The 17998-nt window shown below is 57.4% G+C and overlaps 1 protein-coding gene across 1 annotated transcript; it reads right to left on the bottom strand.

The window, feature by feature from the left end:
* Nucleotides 1-492: 492 nt before the first annotated feature.
* ADAMTS8 (ADAM metallopeptidase with thrombospondin type 1 motif 8) lies at nucleotides 493-17760 on the bottom strand. Its single transcript, XM_040534624.1, has 9 exons — nucleotides 17080-17760; nucleotides 9233-9472; nucleotides 8917-9049; nucleotides 8317-8484; nucleotides 7845-8143; nucleotides 7180-7363; nucleotides 6729-6901; nucleotides 6443-6618; nucleotides 493-4487 (listed from the first exon to the last, which is right to left on the bottom strand). Exons 1-9 carry the CDS (start codon nucleotides 17725-17727, stop codon nucleotides 3755-3757), a joined length of 2754 nt encoding a protein of 917 aa, XP_040390558.1. The 5' UTR covers nucleotides 17728-17760; the 3' UTR covers nucleotides 493-3754.
* Between the last annotated feature and the right edge of the window lie 238 nt (nucleotides 17761-17998).

Here is a 17998-nt window from a genome sequence, read left to right as displayed (position 1 = left end):
CAGTGACACTGCCCAGGGCCAGATATCGCTGCCCACACAGTCCGACAAAATAGCTGGAAGGTCTGCGCCGCCACGTGCCAGGTTTCAGCAACCCTGCGTTTCAGAGGACAGCACTGCACATAGAGGAACAGCGCCGAGGTCTCACTGCAATATAAAAAGGGAAGGAGCCAGCAACCCTCCTGTTTTAGCCCGAGGCTCTGTTTCCTCCCGGTAAGCAGCAGAATTGGCTGCGTGTACATAAGCGCAGAGAGGAGGTGGCTGCTCATAGCAGGCTGCAAAACAGAGGACGATTCAAACTTCTGGGGAAGCGTTCTTGCTCCCTGGGTTTTGTCAGCTCCGTCACATGATGTTTTGGTTCAGCATCTTAGAGCTGAATTAACTGTTTATTTAAAACAGAATAAGCTACTGGAAAGGGAGATTTAAATATTGCTTTTGGGACAGAGACAGAAAACATCCTGCGAAAAGCATTAAAAAAAAAATACAAAAAGGTGATTGGCAGGAAATCCTTTATTGAAGAGGTAAAGGCAGAGTCACAAACATACTTGTTCTCAAGGTCAAAAACAAAGAAAAAAAGATAAAATCAGACAACAGTATTTTTTTTTCCCCTTGCAACCGAAGTCCCGAGCTCACTTCTGTCGGATTTGTTCCGCTTGCAAAGCTCGCCCTGATTTGCGCACCCCGGGGGAGCGAGCCCCCAGCTGTGTAACACGGGGGCCGCACGCGGAGCGAGACCTCCCCTCTCTGGCACCGCTGCGGGTTTCGGAGCGGGGATGTGGGAGCAGCATGATAAAACACAGACAGTCTTTTTTTTTTTTCCCCTTTTTTCTTCTCATTTCCAGACAGCTACTGTACAAAACAAAAAATTTATAATAAATACCTAACACGAGAGGCTCAGTACGTTGCTACAATCCTTCACTGAAGGGAAACATATATATACACATATATATCCTAATATATAACCTCTTTGACTTAATCAGCGTAAAGGCTACGTGTTTCTACGGGAAGGCAGGACGGGAACAGCACGTGCCAGACCCCACACCTCACCCAGACCCCGCACCCCAGCCCCAGGCAGGGCCCTATCAGCATCCTGGCTGGAAAAGCAAGGGAAAGATCAAAACCGGGTGCATTTTCTGCAAGGAGCCTCCTGCCCTTGCACAGATGTGCACCTTCAGCTGCGGTTGCTCCTTTGACATCCCGGGGAGGTGCCAGGGGAAAAAGGGCACAGTGCGGGATTTGCCTGCAGCAGGGAGGGTTTTTTGCATAGGGGAAGCTCTGGCTAAGATGCTGCACAGCTCATATGAGAAACTGGAAGAGGCCCTTGGCGTGCAAGACTCCTGTGCAGGGCTGATAAATATGGACGTTTTCCTTGGCACCGTCTCAGGCTGAAATTTCTGACCCATCCTAAATGGATGCTGGTTACAATGCTGGAGAGGAAACACATGCTCGCCTTTGAGCTGAAACCCTCTCAGATGCAAAGGGGAAAAGAAAATAACCCAGCAAGGCTACATGACTTTAGCATCCAGCTATTTGTTAGAGCGAGAGGCCTTAAATTCCTGGAGATTAATTAGCAGACAGAGAACATTGCCCGAAGGTAGGTCTGAACTGCAGCCCAAGCAGCTCTGCATCCAAACTCTGCAGCTGGCCTTTGTTTTTTCTTTTCTAAAAAAGAGCCAAGCCAAAACCCTCAGCCCTCTGCTCCCTGGTTATACGCCCCTTGGCTTTGAAAGGGGTCAGCCACCGAAGGGGTGAACGTCCCTGCTCTTCAAACCTAGGTTAGGGGATGGGCTTCTGGCCCCGGTCCCATCCTGCGCGGTGGGCACAGCACCAGGAAGGGTTTCACGCCAGCTTAGAGATGAACCCCCTGCTCCAAACCCAGAGGTCCACGTCGACTACAAAATCCTCAGCCCTCTCCCTGCTACCGCAGAGCTTCAGCACAGCGTCACATCTCCACACCACGAATAACACCGGAGCCTCCTCGCAGACAAGGCAGGCTGTCTGCTTGGAAAGGGGGCAGAAAGAATTTCTCCCAAAGGCATGGTTTTCAAGGTGGACCTGCCATTTGGTCACCTCCAAGCTGGTGAAAATATCTTATCACCCCCCAGCCCTTCTTGCAGAAGCGCCCTCTCGTTTTGCAGCAGTGTTTCCCGTGCTCAGAGCAGCTCCTGGACAAAAAGCAGCTCCACGAGGCCGCTTCGTTTTGCAGATGGGGAAAGACAGATGTAGCGAATCCAAGTCCTTCTGCTGCTGCCAGCCAGCAGGAGCAAAGCCGGGTGTTTTTGCAGTGGGGACGTGCTGCTCTCCTCAATCCAGGTTGGGGTTTCCAGCCCTTTTCTCCCACTCCCCTCTGCCATGGGAAAAAGGCAGACAGGAGAGGCCATTCCCCCTGGGAATTCAAGGGGGGAGACGCATGCCTGGCCATCCGCAGGGAAGCAGCAAGGGGCACACAGAGAGGAGCCTCTGGACGCTGAGACATCCACTCACGGCACGATGTCCATGACAAAACATTTGCAGATTCCAGCCCAGCTCCCAAGGCAGCGGCTGCTGCCAACACATGTCCAGCGAGAGGCGACTGCTTCAAAAGGGGAAAGTTCAGCGAGTGAGCAGCATCTGCGCCGCGGCCAGACAGCGTCCGGGCTGGGAGAGGGGGCCCAGCCGGTCCCTGCTGGGCAGGAGGAGCTCCAGCCCTGCGAGGCTCCGTTTTAGACCTTCCAGTCCCAAATTAAGCGGGGCTGGAGCCAAACGCTGGATCTGAGCATCCTCACGCACCCCAGGCTTGGGAAATCAGGGTTGAGCAGTGGCACCGGTCGCTGCGGTGGGGTGGGAGAGGCTGGGTCTCACTCGGCACCTGCGGGTCCTGGGGATGTTTGGGAAGGGGGGGTTGCAGTGTTGGAGGTGATAAATCCGGCAGGAAGCGTGACGATCTCATAGCCTGGCCTCCCACCTAACGCATGCCCTCAGCTCGGTCCTGCTGCAAGCCAGATGCTTATCTTTGCAACTAAAAGCACAGCTGATAAAGTGAGCATGCAGCGCACAGAGCCAAGGAAGACAAGAGAGGGGATGGTGGCACAGCCAAGTGGCCCTTCCAGAGGGGAATGGGGTACAGCAATAGGCATTTCACAGCCAGAGCACTGCAGAAGCTTTAATTAATCCTTGTGGCAACCCTGCAAGTGGGATCGGGTGTAATTAAGCCTTGGTTTTAGAGCTGGGGAAATGGAGGCGTCGAGACAAGAATTCCTGGTGGGGCTGCGGCTCAGGGAACAACGGCGGGTGCTGGGGATGTTTGGAGGCAGAGGTTTGTCACCGCCTGGATGATAAATCCAGCAGAAGCTGCCACAACTGATTAGCCCAGCCCTCAGCTCATTCCCTCTTCCAGCCAAACGAGGGAGTTATCTCCAGCTGAAACCACAGCTGATAAAACGCTCCTTGTGCTCAGACACCCACACTGCTGCATGGCGGGGACAGCGACCCGACCCGACCCGTCCCGCGCAGCAGCGCTTTTGGAAAGAAACCCCAAATTTATCACATCCTAGACCAGCACCACCCACCCCAGCCCTCCTCAACCCACAGCCCCAGCCAGCCAGAAAGGAAAAAAGAAGCAATTCCTCCTCTTTTTGCTGCCGTTATTCCCCCCTCTGAGGTAGATGCTGATGGGGGGGGATGAACTATGGGGGTACCAGTGGCTATCGTCCTTGAGGGCATCTGTGTCCCCATCCCCGGGGGTCAGGAGCATCGCCCCATCCCGTCCCGTCCCCACTCAGCACTGCCGCAGCAGGCAGGCGGCGGTGGCCGGCGGTGGCCCCGGGGAGCCGCATTTCTCCGGGGCGATGATGGTGCCGGTGTAGTGGATGCAGGAGGCGTTGCGCGTCCGCACGCCCTCGCCGCACGTCTGTGAGCAGGGGGACCAAGGGCCCAGGCGCCAGAGCGGGCAGGGGACGTCGCCGCAGGGCTTGATGTCCTCAGGCTTGAGGGCTCGGTCGCAGGTGGAGGAAGGTTGGCCCTCAACGTCCCGGCAGTCCACCGTCCGCCTCTGCCAGCCCGAGCCACAGGTCTTGGAGCACTCGGACCAGTCGCCCAGGACCCACTGGGAGGTGAGCATCGGGCGGATGATGTTGGCCGATTTCTTCTCTTTGCCCTTCTGCTTGCTGAAGGGGACATCCTTGGGGATGAAGAAGGTGTACTTGACCTTGGGTGGGAAGACCTCGCTGGCGATGGTCAGCAGCTGGACGGTCAGCGGCTCGGGGAGCTGCCGGAAGCTCTGCAGCCTCTCCAAGGTCGTCATGGAGCCGCTGTACTTCAGGATGGTCCCCTTAACGAGGATGTCCTGCTCCATGGCCGAGATGGCAAAGTCACCGTTCAGCAGGTACTTGCCCTCCAGGGTCCTCAGGGCCAGGTAGTTCCCGTCGTGACGGACCCCGCGGTGGCTGCGCTGCTTGATGTCGATGTTGGTGGCCCCGGCGGGGATGGTGACGATGTCGTTGTAGCCGTACCTGCGTGGGGCAAAGGGACGCGGTTATTTTCTTGGCCTGTTGAGAGGAGGCCCGTGCAGGGGATAACATTTTCCAAGAGGGATCACGGTTCTGAAGCTGTTTCTCAGTATCCCAGAGCACTGCGGCTGTGCCAGATGTGCACCAGGCTGGAAGAAATCCCTAAATTACATGCAAAAACGAGCAACGCAATCAAAGGAATTATCACAGTGATCATCCTCAGGAGGAAATTCCGGTTACTTTCATGTTGCCCGCACTCTCTTTTGTTTGAAACGGCCGCAGCATTTGGCACCAAAAGCCCAGATGTGCCTGGTGACTTTGTCGCTGCTGAAGGCACAGTGGGGCAGGGGAGAGGTGGGCGCATCACAGGGTGGGTCCGGGGGCCAGATGTCGCTGCCAAAAACAGATCAGGAGCCAAACAGTTACCAGCACAGCCATCGCAGGCTGCAGATGGCTTGGTGTGAACTGGAAAGCCTTTTCTAGAAGGCAGCAAGAACTGGGGCAGCAAAAAATACCCGCGCTAGCGCCTGCAGTGCTGTAATGCCGACTGGCAGCCATGCCAAAAGTGCCGCCCCGTGCCACGGGGCCGGCAGCGGTCTCGTGTGCATTCCCCAGGTTGATGCTGCGGTCGGTAATTACGGTTGGAGTATTTTGGAGCAAAGCTTTTGGGTCAAACCCTGCTCTCAGTCGCCCTGGCCTCCATAACCCTGATCTTAATGGGATCTCTTCTTGGCCGTAGCTACCACGCTAATCTCTCCTTAGTCAACCACAAACAATTCATAGGAGAATGGAAGCTCCATTCATCTGGCTCCCTGGAAGGAAACCATTTAGGAAATCTAATTTGACTGCGTGAGTCACCTCGCCACATGGAATGGGATGTACTGGGCTTTTGTTGCTATCTGTTCAGCAAAGCCTCCGTGGGACACATTAACTCCGGCTCCTGACAAAGCATCTTGGGCGAGGGAAGCAGCTGCCTCAAAGCCCACGTCCTGGGACCAAACCTCACCCCAAGCCAGGGAGAAGCTGAGCTATTTATATCCTGAATCAGCCCTCAAAATGTGCCTCAAACAGGCTCCCTGCACTGCGGAACAATTCCTATTGTAAACTCCTCAGGGCGACGGCTTTATTCTCATATGGGGTGTCAGCACCAGCTATGGTTTTAGGAGATAAGCTCCCCCTGCAGAACCCTGCCACAGAGTAAAGGCAGCGAAGCCCTGGAGTCTGGGGATGAGCTCAGCCTGCATCTGCAGGGCTGCAAACCCCGGTGGCTCTTTGAGTCCGCAGACGCAGTCCACAGCTGGATGCAATGCTTTGGGTGCAGAAAGCAAAACGTCTTTACATAGCTTTGGAGGATTCCCAATATTCCCGGTCCAGCAACAGAATGGAAGGAAGGGGAATGATTTCCTAAACATCACGCTGTTTCCCAGCAGTGAGAAGCAGAAACAGGCCCACTCTGGTTTTGCTGCTTGAGAGCAAAACACACAAAGCCCCAAATATCCAATTTACCCTTCTGCATCACGGCAGCTTCCAGAGCCAGCACCGTAAGCCAAGTCCTGCACAGCACCCCCTGTTCCATGCAGAGACACCCCAGAACCAGGGGTGGGGACCAGGGGTAGGGGCAGGGGAGCCAGGCAGGAGCCCGGCTGTGGAAGCGCTGCCTCTGCTCTTTGATAAGCCCGGGCCTGGTCTCGTTTCCTCTGTGGCAAGCGTAGGAAGCGCTTACGCAGACGCTGGGCTTTTGTGAACATCTGCCCAGCGCTCCGGGGCTGGCTGCGAGGGACGGAGCGAGCAAAGCTCCCCGGCCAGATGTTGCTGGGTCAGGAGCTCTGCAGAGCGAGAGCAGCTTTTCCAGTCGCAGCCTCGAGAGGAACAAATGCGTCTCTGCTCCCTTCCGACAGCCTGGCGCTGCTCTTCTCCCCCAGCCCCTCTCTGCGGACCCGCTCTCCCCTGAGCCTTACTTGGATCTGTTGAGCGAGCCAGATATTTTCCTGCAAGTCGAGCCGTTGCCGCCGCACACCCCGCATTTGTCCAGCTTCTTGGAGGACCCGACGACGTGATCGCAGCCGGCCTTGATGCACTGCCCGTGCACGCAGATGGAGAGGGTCTCCGGACCACACAGCGTCCCGTCGATCACCTGGGGAGGAGAGGGCGAGGAGGAGCAGTCAGGGCACGGCTGCCTGCAGGGACTTGCTCTGACTCAGGGTAGGGATGGGTGTTAGGAATCGCCATCACGAGACACCTTACTTTGGCCTCAAAGACTTTAAATTCACTCCTCCCCCTGGCTCGGCAAAAGAGCTTGCAGCGGTCCCGGGGGGACACCCCGGCGTACTTGGGGACCCACTCCAGTCGGTTCCCGTCCAGGTCGGTGAAGTTGTAGCTGTTGTACTTCTCGCACTGCTGCTCACGAAAGCTCTTGCCTGGAAGGAAAGGCAAAAATGTGACCCCAAAGCCCCGGGCTGGGAGGCAGGAACCATTATCCTCCTCTGCCATCGCGGAGACACAGGAGAGACCCGAGGATGGGGGGAGCACGCAGGGAGCACATGGAGGAGGGACGCTGCATGCCTCCCACCCGACCGGAGGGATCACAGCCCCCAGCAGACGGCTTTTGCCCAAAACTGCCTCCGACGGACTGCAGAGCAATCACAGGATGCTGGAGAAACAGAGAGGGGAGTGGATGAGCAGATGAGTGGCTTACCATCCTGCGGGCACTCGTCGGTGTGACACGACTGGTAGCGGGTGCGCTGCCCCTCGCAGTACCTGCCGCCGTGCTGGGGCCGGGGCCGGTCGCAGTGGCGGTGGGAGAACTGCACGCCGCCGCCGCACGTCCGCGAGCAGGCGCCCCAGGGGCTCCACGGGCCCCAGTCACCATCCACTGCCGGCTGCAAGAGGCCACAGGGAGCTGAGAGGGTGGAAGAGGCACAAAAATTCCCCTCGTCCGCCCCCAGCTCCTCTCCCCGTGCTGCTAAGCGGGGCCCTGGTCCAGCAAAGCACTTAAGCACATGCTTTGCGTGAAGTCGCTGCCGGCTTCCACGAGTTTGCATGCTGGAAGTTTTCGCTTTGTTGGCTGGCTCAGAAATCGCTGCTAATAACCCCCGGAAAAAAAATAAATACATCAGTTTAATCAGAGTTAATTGCAGAGCTGCTGGCTGCTCGCTCTGGTTAGGACCAGCCTGGTGAACGCGCAGCAGTGCGCATCTAACACAAATCAGCAAAAAGCACAGTGCTGTTGGAGGAAATATCCAGAATATAAACCCAGCAAACCCCAATATGATCCCGGAGACTGTGGGACGGGGGTTTGGGAACCCCAGAAATCCACGTCCCAGCCTGGCAGCCCCACGTCCCCCTGAGCTGTGCCGGTACCTGGGGCTGGAGCGCGTCCTGGGGCAGGCAGGCACCATCCCAGCAGAGCCCACTGCCCTTGCAGGGGGTACCGTCGGCCCAGGGCAGGCTGCCGTTCTTGGTGTGGCACAGCGGCTCCCCGGTGCCCATCCTGCACCACAGCTGGGCACAGATGTCCTCCTCCGTGGTGTTGGGGCAGTGCTGGAAGTCCTTGCCGAAGATCTGCTGGCACTGCTGGTCCAGGCTGTAGAGGGCCCCTCGGCCAGGCAGCTCGGCAGGCAGGGAGAGGGCTTTGGCCGGGGCATCGAGCAGGCAGTCGCCTGGAAGCAGCAAGGAGGTGCAAGCGTTAAGCTGACATCCTGACACCATGGGTGGCACCAAGAAGGTGACCAGAGCTTCAGCCTGTGGTCTGATTGAGTGCCCTCCACCCCACGAACCTCTCCAGGGCTTGCAAAGAGCCTGAGCAATCAAGGAAACCGCTGCCGAGCCTTACCGTGCCCGCCGTCCAGGAACTCGGTGAGGTACATGGCGCTGCAAGGTGACCACGGCTGGCTCTTGTTCAGGTGGACAAAAAGCGGGGCCATCATGTGGTGCTTGCCGAGGGGCCCGAAGAGCCGCTCACAGGTCTTGGAGTCGTCGTGGGGCATGCTGAGCACGTGGCCTGGGGAGCAGCGAGTGTCTCTGTGAGTTACCTGCCATTTCCTACAGCTGCAAATGCTATTTGCTTCCATAAATCCAAAGCAATAAACAAAATGCTTGCTTGCTGTAATGCAATGATGCATGAGATGTTGGGGAAAACAACCCAAATTAGCAGATCTCTAGGAGCAAAACAAGGGTGAGAAGCTCCTGGTCCCATGCCATAGCTCATCACAGCTTAGTTACACCAGAATAAGGCACCCATTTCTACCAGCTCTGGCACTTGTAAATATGTTTGCTCACATAAACCAGCCCCTGCTGGTGCCTGAAGCCCCCCCCAGTACCACGACAGGCTTTGCAGCTGGTACCCAGAGTGGAGATGCCAGTGCTGGGCTGAAAAAAATATAAAACACACACAAAAAACAAAACAGCAAAAACACCAGAGGCCGTGCATTACCCAGTTCATGAGCCAGGGTGTAGGCTGCCTGCAGGCCCTCGTCCTCGATCACCGAGCAGCTTTTGTTGCGGTCGCACATGGTGCCGATATCCGCCACCCCCAGCGTGTCGCAGCTCTGGTGCCCGCAGAAATCCTGTCAGAAGGCAGCACCAAGAGGGTGAGGACGGGGAAACCCAAAACTTGGCACCCAGAAAGCACCAACCCACAATCTGCTCGGCTCATCCCCACCGGCAGCTCTATCCCGTGCTCTCCTTTCCCTCCAGGGCCACCTCGATGCCTCATCTCCCCCCAGCCCATGCCAGGGGTCCCTGCAGACCTGTCTGGTGAGCAGGATGGCGGTGTCGTAGTGCTCGGGGTGCCGGTCGCTCAGGGGATTGAACTGCTGCTGCCAGCTGCAGAAGTTGCGCAGGGTGAGGCCGCCGTTGTCGGACACCTCTGGCCCCGCCGCCTCGTCGTCCACCACCAGCACCTTCACCACCACCAGGTTGATGGCGTTCTTCAGGCTGGGGTGCTTGTAGATGCGGGCTGCCATGGACATCAGGGTCAGGACGTGGTTCTGCAGGGAGGGAGAGGGATGGGAAAAGCCTTGGTGAAACCTCATCCACAGGGGTGTGTGGTGTACCTCGCATCTGCTCGGGGCAACTGTGGGTTTTGCTAGGAAATGAGAAATCAGACCCGTTTATGAAGCCTACCATGTCCCTATGGAGTCATGCAACCACCTGGGCTGGTGGACGAGGTGCTGCCTTCCTGGTACACGGTGCTGTGCACCTTGTGCCAGTGGGAAGGACGCGGCAGGTTATGGGCAGGACGATCCCACCCTGTGGTCATTGCCTTGTCCCCTTCTCCAGCCTCCGCCTGTCACATGCCATGAACACTTTGCACCCAGGGACCCTTTGGGAAAGCCTCACGTGTCCTCACCAGTGCTCCTGCATATTCCCAGGGCATTAACCCTGCCCTCGTCTCCCCGGGGCAGGGGCCGCCGTGCGTGCACAGCCGCTGCTGCTGCAAATTTCCCTCCTGCTGCTGCAAAATTCCTGCCCGTGCCGGTCAGTGGGGCCCGAACCCGACGCCCCCAGCCACAAACCACGCTTTCTGCCCATGACACTCGGCACTATTACTCCTTGAACGTGTTCTCTGGCCTTGGCCCACGCGTCTGAGCCACGTGCGGCTCCTTCCCATCGCGGTCCCTGCTTGTGAATGGGGCTCGCTCTCACCCCAGGGCTTCTCCCAGCAGCATCCTCTGCTCGGCGGCTGGGACAGCCGGCGGTTACTTCATATGTCAAGTGCGCCAGCAACGTTTAGGCTGATGTAAACATCTTATCGGAGCATCGACATTCCTCTTCTGCTTGGCACCCGTTCACAGACCCGGAGTCAGGGGAAAAAAATGCGGCTATTACACAACACGCAAGTGTTGGGAAAGAGAAAGTGGCTTCTCCCGGCCCCAGACGGGTTGCCCCGCCATGGCACCACCAGCCCACGGAGCCGGCGGGAGCCCCTCATGTGTGATTCATGTCCCGGGCCAAAACACGCAGCGAATGTCACAGAGAAGTCACTGCCGAGGCCAGAAATGCAGACGAGGTCCCTGCGAGCGCAGCCACTTGCTCCAGGGGACGGGGGAACTGTTTATCCCATGGGGAAGTCCATTGGGAACCTACCTAAAAATAGCACAAAGCCTTCCTAAAATTACCCCTGGGAGGACCTAGAAGGATGCTTTGCAGGTCCACAGCCTCCAATTTCCTTTGCATCCAGAGTGCTCGTGTAAAACCATGCGGCATCGCCAGCCATTGAGGGGACGATGCGAGAAAAAGGGGCAACTTTTTCCCAACTGCACTGCGGGGAGGTTTTCCTCTCTACAATAGTCTTAAGGTCAATACGTGCACCACAAAACATGCCTGGGACACAGAAGCTAACCTTAATGTCATCATTCCTGCTCAAGCACTATAAGAGGTGTTAAAAATCACGGGATCATCTAGCACCTTGGAGCAAATCCTGCCCTGTCCCTGTCCATCCCCTTTCAGGTTTCTCACCAGTCTGTATTTTTTACCCGGGAGCTCTCAGAACCCTAGGATATGACTGTGGGGCTATGCTCGGCCAAGAAACTATTTCAGTAGTGGGAACGCGGTGGCTTGAAAAACATCCGCCTGCCTGCCCTCCATCTACAAAGCGCCAGAAAGAGCTGGAAAGACGTAAAGTGAACCAAACAAACGGCTATTTAGCACAGATTAAAAGGTCAAATTCACTTGTTCCACCATCTGGTGTCTATTTATACCCTTCCTCGGACCATGCAGGAGCTCACTGGGTTTCGGGTGGCCCAATGCAGGACCCCAACTGCTCTGGGGAGAGCAGCAGCCCACCTGCATCCCTCCTTGCTTTGGCCAAGGGCTCGGAGTTGGCGCTAAAAATGAGCTACGGGGTCCCCAGGGCTCAGGAGAGGCTGACTTTGCTCTTTAGGCCAACGACCGACCGCAGATGAGCTGAATCCCGCTCCTCGCATCCTCCCCATGCCTTTGCAAAGAGGCTGGATGAGCCACCTAGGAGGGAACGCTTGGGCTCGTGGGCTGATTTCTGTCTCCTTGCAAGGTGCCACTGTGATTTCCAACCTGCGCCCTCGGAGATCTTGGCAGGATTTCTGTCCAGCTGGTAAATACAGCCGGAAAACCAGCCCCTCGAGGTGCCAGCCCCCACGGATCGCGGGAGCATCCCTTCTCTGCTCCACCTGCACTGCAGAGGTGGCACAAGAGTCTCTACAGCCTGGCTCATTTTGCTCCCCAGAAGACCAAATTCAACCATTTTTCCCCCCAAAGTGCCCATGCCACAGCTCTGTTACTCCTCCTGCCGCAGCACTGCCATTTCCTACTCCAGCCCTGACATTGCCATTTCCTACCCAAGCCCTGAGCGAGCCGCACACGTGCACCACCGGCATTGCTGCTGTGCCTGGGGAGGAGGAAGAACCCTGCTCGGGCAAACTGCACAGCAGCCACTTCGCAAGGAGAAAACTATTTATCTAGACCCACGGGGGACTCGATCCTGGGGGAGAAAACGCAGCCCTTACCCAGGCAGCTGCCTGACGTGGTTACAGGTCACGGGACTGCCAGCGGCAAGCAGTACGTGCGGCGAAGAGGCTCAGCAATGAAAAAAATAAATAAGTTGGAGCACAGAGAACTGGAGTGATTGCTTGCAACTTGCCAATGCTGAAGGATTGCGCTTTCTGATACAGACTCTTGCAAAATCTCTACTTACGTTCATCTTCAAAGGAAGCACTTGGAAGCTGAAGGCTGCAGAGATCCCCAAACTGTTTTTTAAAATTATTATAATTTTTTTTGGGGGGGTGGACCTGGGGGGGTGGGGGACCTGGGGGGAGGATAAACCATGCTTAGACCGACACTATTGCTGTGGTATGCACATGATGATCTAATGTTGTGGTCCCACCCAATGCAGGAGGATGGCAGGGTGCAGCCCCCCGCACGGCTCGCCTCCCCCCGACATGCTCCCCAGCTTGCACTGGGGAAAAACACCCACGGAGCCTAACTGCTGTGCTTGGCCTGCTCTAGGGCTGTAGGTTTGTTTGTTTGTTCATAAGGTTGCTTTTTCTTTTTTTTTTCCCTCCCCTCCCTTCTCCCTAGAAGCCAGCATTTCTGTAGGGGGAGAGAAGAAAAACGCTGAGATTTCTGGAGAGCGGACAGATGGAAGGAAGAAAACACAGGGTCAGATGTGAGGGCTGCCCAGCTTTTGAAAACAACTGGTGAAAACACATTTCAGCCTGCCTCCCAAAACATCTGCCTGGGTGCCCTGTAAAATCAGTGGTGGCAGCCAAGGGAAACAGGGGGACAAGCTGGGGGCAAGGGGGACAGCCACACCTCACCCATGCCTGGCTGCCCCCTCCCTTTCCCATTTCTCCCTTGATTTTCCTCCTCTCCCACCCCTCTTTTCCCTCCTTGCCGGATATTTGGGGCTGTCCCACGAGAGAAGCAGCTGCCCCTTGTCAGGCCAGGGATACGGAGGCATGGCAGCACTGCTGCATGGGCCAGCGGAGAGCGAACCGCGTCCCCGAGGGGCTGCAGGGGGCAGCCCGAACAGGACTCCCCTCGTGCTGTGCCTTTCATACCGAAGCCCTTTATAATCAGCACTCAGCGGCAGGGCTGAGGCTCGGCAGCTGTTTAACATTACGAGGAGGAGGCAAGAGGAGAAGAGCAGCACATCTGCCAAGGGGATGCTCGGGGGGTGCACGCCCCTCCTGCCCCGCGCAGCCGAGTGCCGGGGCTCCTCCGTCCCTTTGCACCTAGGTCTGGGGAAACGCAGGCGGTGCTGGTGGAGGGCAGGATCGGTGCAGGTTCCCTTTTGCTTTGCAAAAATCCCTGTTAATCCCATCCCTTGGGATCGGCACAGGAGGGGTTGGCTCCTTTTGTCAAGGGATTAAGTGAGCTCCAAGGCTCAAGCTGCAAAGTATCATAAGCAAGCCTAAGAGCCGGACACAAGGGAAACTGAGGCTTGGGGTGGCTTTGGCTTTACCTCCAGGTCACTCTGACAGCTGGCCTGAGCATCAGAGGTGGCAGCAGGACCCTGGCAGTGCCTGGGTGCAGGTCAGCAGTGCCCCATGGCCACACACTCCAGCACCCGGCAGGTCTTAGAGGGGAGGAATTGCAACAGCACTCCTAAAACCTCATAAATCTGCCTGGAAAAACCACAAAAGTCAGGAGAGGAATCCCGGCTTAATCAGCCCAGCCTCATTTTGCTGTGGTCCTTGGTCACTGCCTTCACGTGCCAGCTCTTGGAGACAAGGGATACAGGCTCCTTGCATCATTGAAGAGGGAAAGAAAAGCGGACAGCAGCCAACCCATTTGCTGAGGAAGGCTTAGAAATGCGCCTCATCTCTGGTCTCCTGGGGACAGAAATCCCACTGCAGAGATCTCGTTCTGCTGCCAACTGGCTGGGGATGTTGTGGCCAGTTTCTGTGGCTGCCTGCTGCTTTTGGGGTCGCAGACAGACCCTGGGCATTGCTGAGCACCGCTCCAAGTGCTGCCTGCATGGTGCGCAGCCTTCAGCACATCAGAGGAATTAAGCCCTGCACCATCTCCTGCCTCATTTTTCCGTAATCAAGAACCCCACTTAATTCTGCTAGGGATACATAGTCTTCCCCCCCTTCAAAAATCATCTTGGGTTCTCTGCAGGAAAACACAAAGAATAATTTCTGCATCCATGCTGGGGCCTCGCGCCCTTCTCTATATAGGGGAGCACTTTCTGTTCACCACCGCTCACACCCCATAAAGTCCTCCACGACCTGCTGGGTGCTCACAGGTGGTAGAGCCCAGCACTGCCCTGCTGCTGATGCACCCCCAAGCCCCCCATCTCCTGCAGTCATCAACCCAGAAGAAGGATTGTATCCCCAAATCCCAGGCCTGGTTTTGCTCTCACTTCATAATTTCCTCCCGGTTTACATGAGCATTGATGGAAGCAGAATTAAGCTCTTGTTATCTAAATTGGGTTAACAGCTGAATTATAATGGCTCAATCCATGGCACAGATTGATTAAAAATAAATCACTAATAGCATTTCCCTAATAACAGCATGACATTGATTATAATTTGCAATGCTTGAATGCATCTCATGGTGACTATCTTCTGCTTGATCTCTTGCAGCTTATGCAAGAAAGTAACTGGAAATACAAACAATGCTTGTGGCCTTCAATAAATATTTAGTAATTAAAGTGTGGTTACGGGAAGAAAAGTCACTATGTAAATATGGCTTCTTCTGACTCAACGTTGCAGCTGCCCGGGCATCTCCTTGTGAGAGCCCACTGGCACAAGGGAGCCATCACTTTTTTGGCTCCCAAAACCTAGGTCCTTAGGGAGAAGCAAGCAGGCTATTTGGTCTCCGAGTTGGGAGTTTCTCCCTGTATTTGTGTTGCTGAGATCAAAAGACAGAAATAGAGCAGGTGTTTGTTGGCTGCTTTTTACTGCTACGCTTGGAGGGGAAAACGCTCTAAGTGCAGAAGCTGCCACAAGAGCTGGCTGAAGTTTTCTCCCAAGTACTTAAACGTTATTGCCCTGTTCATCCTAAGTGAGATCTCTAAAAGCTTCCTTTCCATCAGGAAACACCCTGAGAGATGCTGCAAAGATACTCCTCTTCGGGACAAAGAGGAGACAGTAAAATAGGAGCCGAGCAGACTGGAAAATAATTATTAAGGTAATTAAGGGGGGAGCTGCCATGCATCTGCCCTGCAGCATCGCTCATGCTCCAGGGCTCTCCCAGCAAAGCCAGGGCACAGTTCCAGCATTTCAGCCCCTTGCAGCTCAGCAGCCTTCTGCCTTCAAGACCTTCAAGAGCTGCCACGGCACTGATGTCCCCACAGGGGTGTTATTTTTTCTCTGTCTCAAGCTGGGCATTATCAGGATTCCCACCCCAAAATCTATCAGCTTAGCTGTAGCAGGTTGCAGACCCCTGGGTGCCGCTTTAAAATCTTCCTGTGCCCACCTGGCTGCAGAAGGAAGATGCAAAATGCTATTTTTCCTGTCCTTTGGGGGAATCTGGGACTGCTTTCACACTACTGGAAGAGTCATTTGCACTACCATTTATTTGCCTGTTGCTTAAAGGTTTGGGTTGCTCCACTGCAAAACTGTTCTGCCTGCTGAAAGCTCTGGGGGGCTGTCTCCAAGTGCAGCACCCATTGCTCCTTGATCCCCTGCTATCTGGGGACTGAGCCCTCTGGAGCTCCTGCCAGCCCTGCTCGGGGCTACGCGAGCAAAAGCAAGCAAAGGGCGAAGCCTGAGTGATGCTGAACACCCGGAACAACAGCTGAAATCAGCTGGAGCACCGGGGCTCAGCATTTCTCAAGGTCAGGCACTGCCTGAGCAGGGCTGGAATTAAATCACTGCTTTATTAGGAGTGGGGAAGCTGGACGAAGCCGACAGAAAAAAGGACAAAGCGGGCAGAAGTGGCAAAGCCACACAGGTTTCAGGCACCCATACCAAGCTCCAAGGGCTCCTCCACCAGCCCTGTACCCCGCCAGCCACAGCAGAGGACGAGCACTTTCGGTGCACGCCTGTCACTTGCAAAGCCCCAGGGATTTCAGACCGTGCCAGCCTGGATTTGGATCCGGGGACCCAAACAAGCCTTCCCTGCCAGGAGCAGGGCAGCACGTGCAGGGAAGCGGGGCACGGCACAGGACAACGCTGGGGAGATTCCCCCATGCAAGAGCTGGGGAAACTGAGGCACTGGGAGGAGGTCCCCAAAATCAGCGACTGGTGCTGCCGAGAGCCCCTCCGCGATGAGAAGTGCACACCAGACCCGAGGGATTAGCCCTGTCCTTATCACATTTGCAGTTGCACTGGCGTTTCCTGGGCTCGAGCTCCCCGGCACCAGGGGGTCATGTCCCCACCCCGTCCCGCTGCGGGGGTCTCCGCGGTGCCTGGCCAGGGGCAGCGCATCCACGCAAGGAATGTTTCTGGCAGCGGCGGCGTGGGGAAAGGGCAGCGCAGTGCATCTGCTGGGCTGCTAACAGGTGGCTCGGGAGCGGGGCAGTTACTGTGCTGTTTGCTGCCTGGCCCTTTGCAGCATGGCTCTGTCCTTACAGAGAGGGATGGGGACACCGGACACAAGGGACACTGCAGCACACAGCCTAGGCAGATATATGGGGTGGGTGCCGGCTCTGGAAAGGGTCCCCAACACCAACTGAGCCCCCTGCAGCCTTTGCCCAGTGACTTTTGGCTCCTCCATAGTAAGCAAGAGTGGGGACAGAGCGCAGGTCCCCAGCCCACCGCCGGCTGTCCCTGCCTGTCCCTGCCCCACCAGGCTCCGGGGTGGGAAGGGGCCACCCCTTGCTGGCTCCAGGCCCCCCGAGGACCCCGGGGTGCAGCATTGGGTGGGGGGTATATGGGCTCCCCACCGTGCTGGGCGCTCCTCCGTGCCTTAGGGGCTACAGGGGGGCGGGTGGGAGCGGGACACGGCACGGGTGGGGACACCGGGGAGCGAGGAGGGGCTGGGGGGAGGACACAGAGGGGTGGGGGCAGGAGGGACGGAGAAGTGGCGGGGATGGAGAAAGGAAGGGACAGAGGCAGCAGGGGGGACGGGGATGGGGATGGGGACGGGGATGGGGACGGGGACGGGGACGGGGATGGGGACGGGGATGGGGACGGGGATGGGGACGGGGGCCAGCTCCAGCCCTTACCTCCACGTCCTCCCCGTAGAAGCGCACCATGGAGGCGTCGGCCACCAGCAGCGTCTCCACGTAGCGCGCCTCGGAGACGAAGCGCCGGGGCCTCCGGAGCGGCTCCGCGGGGCCGGCGGCTGCCGGGGGCCGGGGCCGGGCCGCCGTCGGGGCGGCCGTCGGGGCGGCGCGGCGCTGGAGGCGGTGCAAGCGGCGCCAGGGAGGGCCGGGAGCGGGCGTCCCGAGCGGCAGCAGCTCGTAGGCCGCCCCGTCGAGCAGGAAGGCGGCGCGGAGCCCGGCGGGCGGCCCGCAGCGGCTGAGCGCGGCGGGGGCATCGGGGCGCCCCTCGACGGTGCCCGCGTAGAAGCAGCCCCGGCGGGGCGAGGCCCGGCCCGGCGGCCTCCGGCCTCCTCCCAAACGCTGCAGGCGGAGGCGAGGGGCGAGGAAGGAGGCGTCGGGCCGGAGGCGAAGCACGACGGCGCGCCCGAAGGCGGCCAGCCGCAGCGCCAGCTGCCCCGACGGGGCGGGCAGGCGGGCGGGCAGCACCGGCTGAGCCTCCCGGGCCGGCGGAGGCTGAGCCTCGCGGGGCGGCGGAGGCAGCGCCCAGGCGTGGCACAGCAGCAGCAGGTGGAGCGGGGCCCGGCCGGCCAGCAGCGCCCGCCGCCCCATGGCCCGGCCCCGCCGGGCTCCCGCTGCCCGGCCCCGCGACGGCTGCTCCGCGCCGGCTGCGGAGCCCGCTGTATTTATACTTTCTCCCCCCGGCTTTGACATAAGAGGTTTATTTTTGATCTCTCGCTGTTCCCCGCTCCCCTCCCCTGCCAGCCAGAGGCTGGGGGAGGAGGAGAAGTGAAAGAGAGAAAAAAAAAAAAAAAAAAAAAAAGAAGAAGAAGCAGAAAAAAAAAAAAAAAAAGCACTTTTGGATGGGGTTTGAGGCCAATCA

This window comes from Cygnus olor, chromosome 22, assembly GCF_009769625.2.
Source record: "Cygnus olor isolate bCygOlo1 chromosome 22, bCygOlo1.pri.v2, whole genome shotgun sequence".
NCBI classification, from domain to species: domain Eukaryota; kingdom Metazoa; phylum Chordata; class Aves; order Anseriformes; family Anatidae; genus Cygnus; species Cygnus olor.
This window is presented reverse-complemented; position numbering and strand designations above follow the sequence as displayed.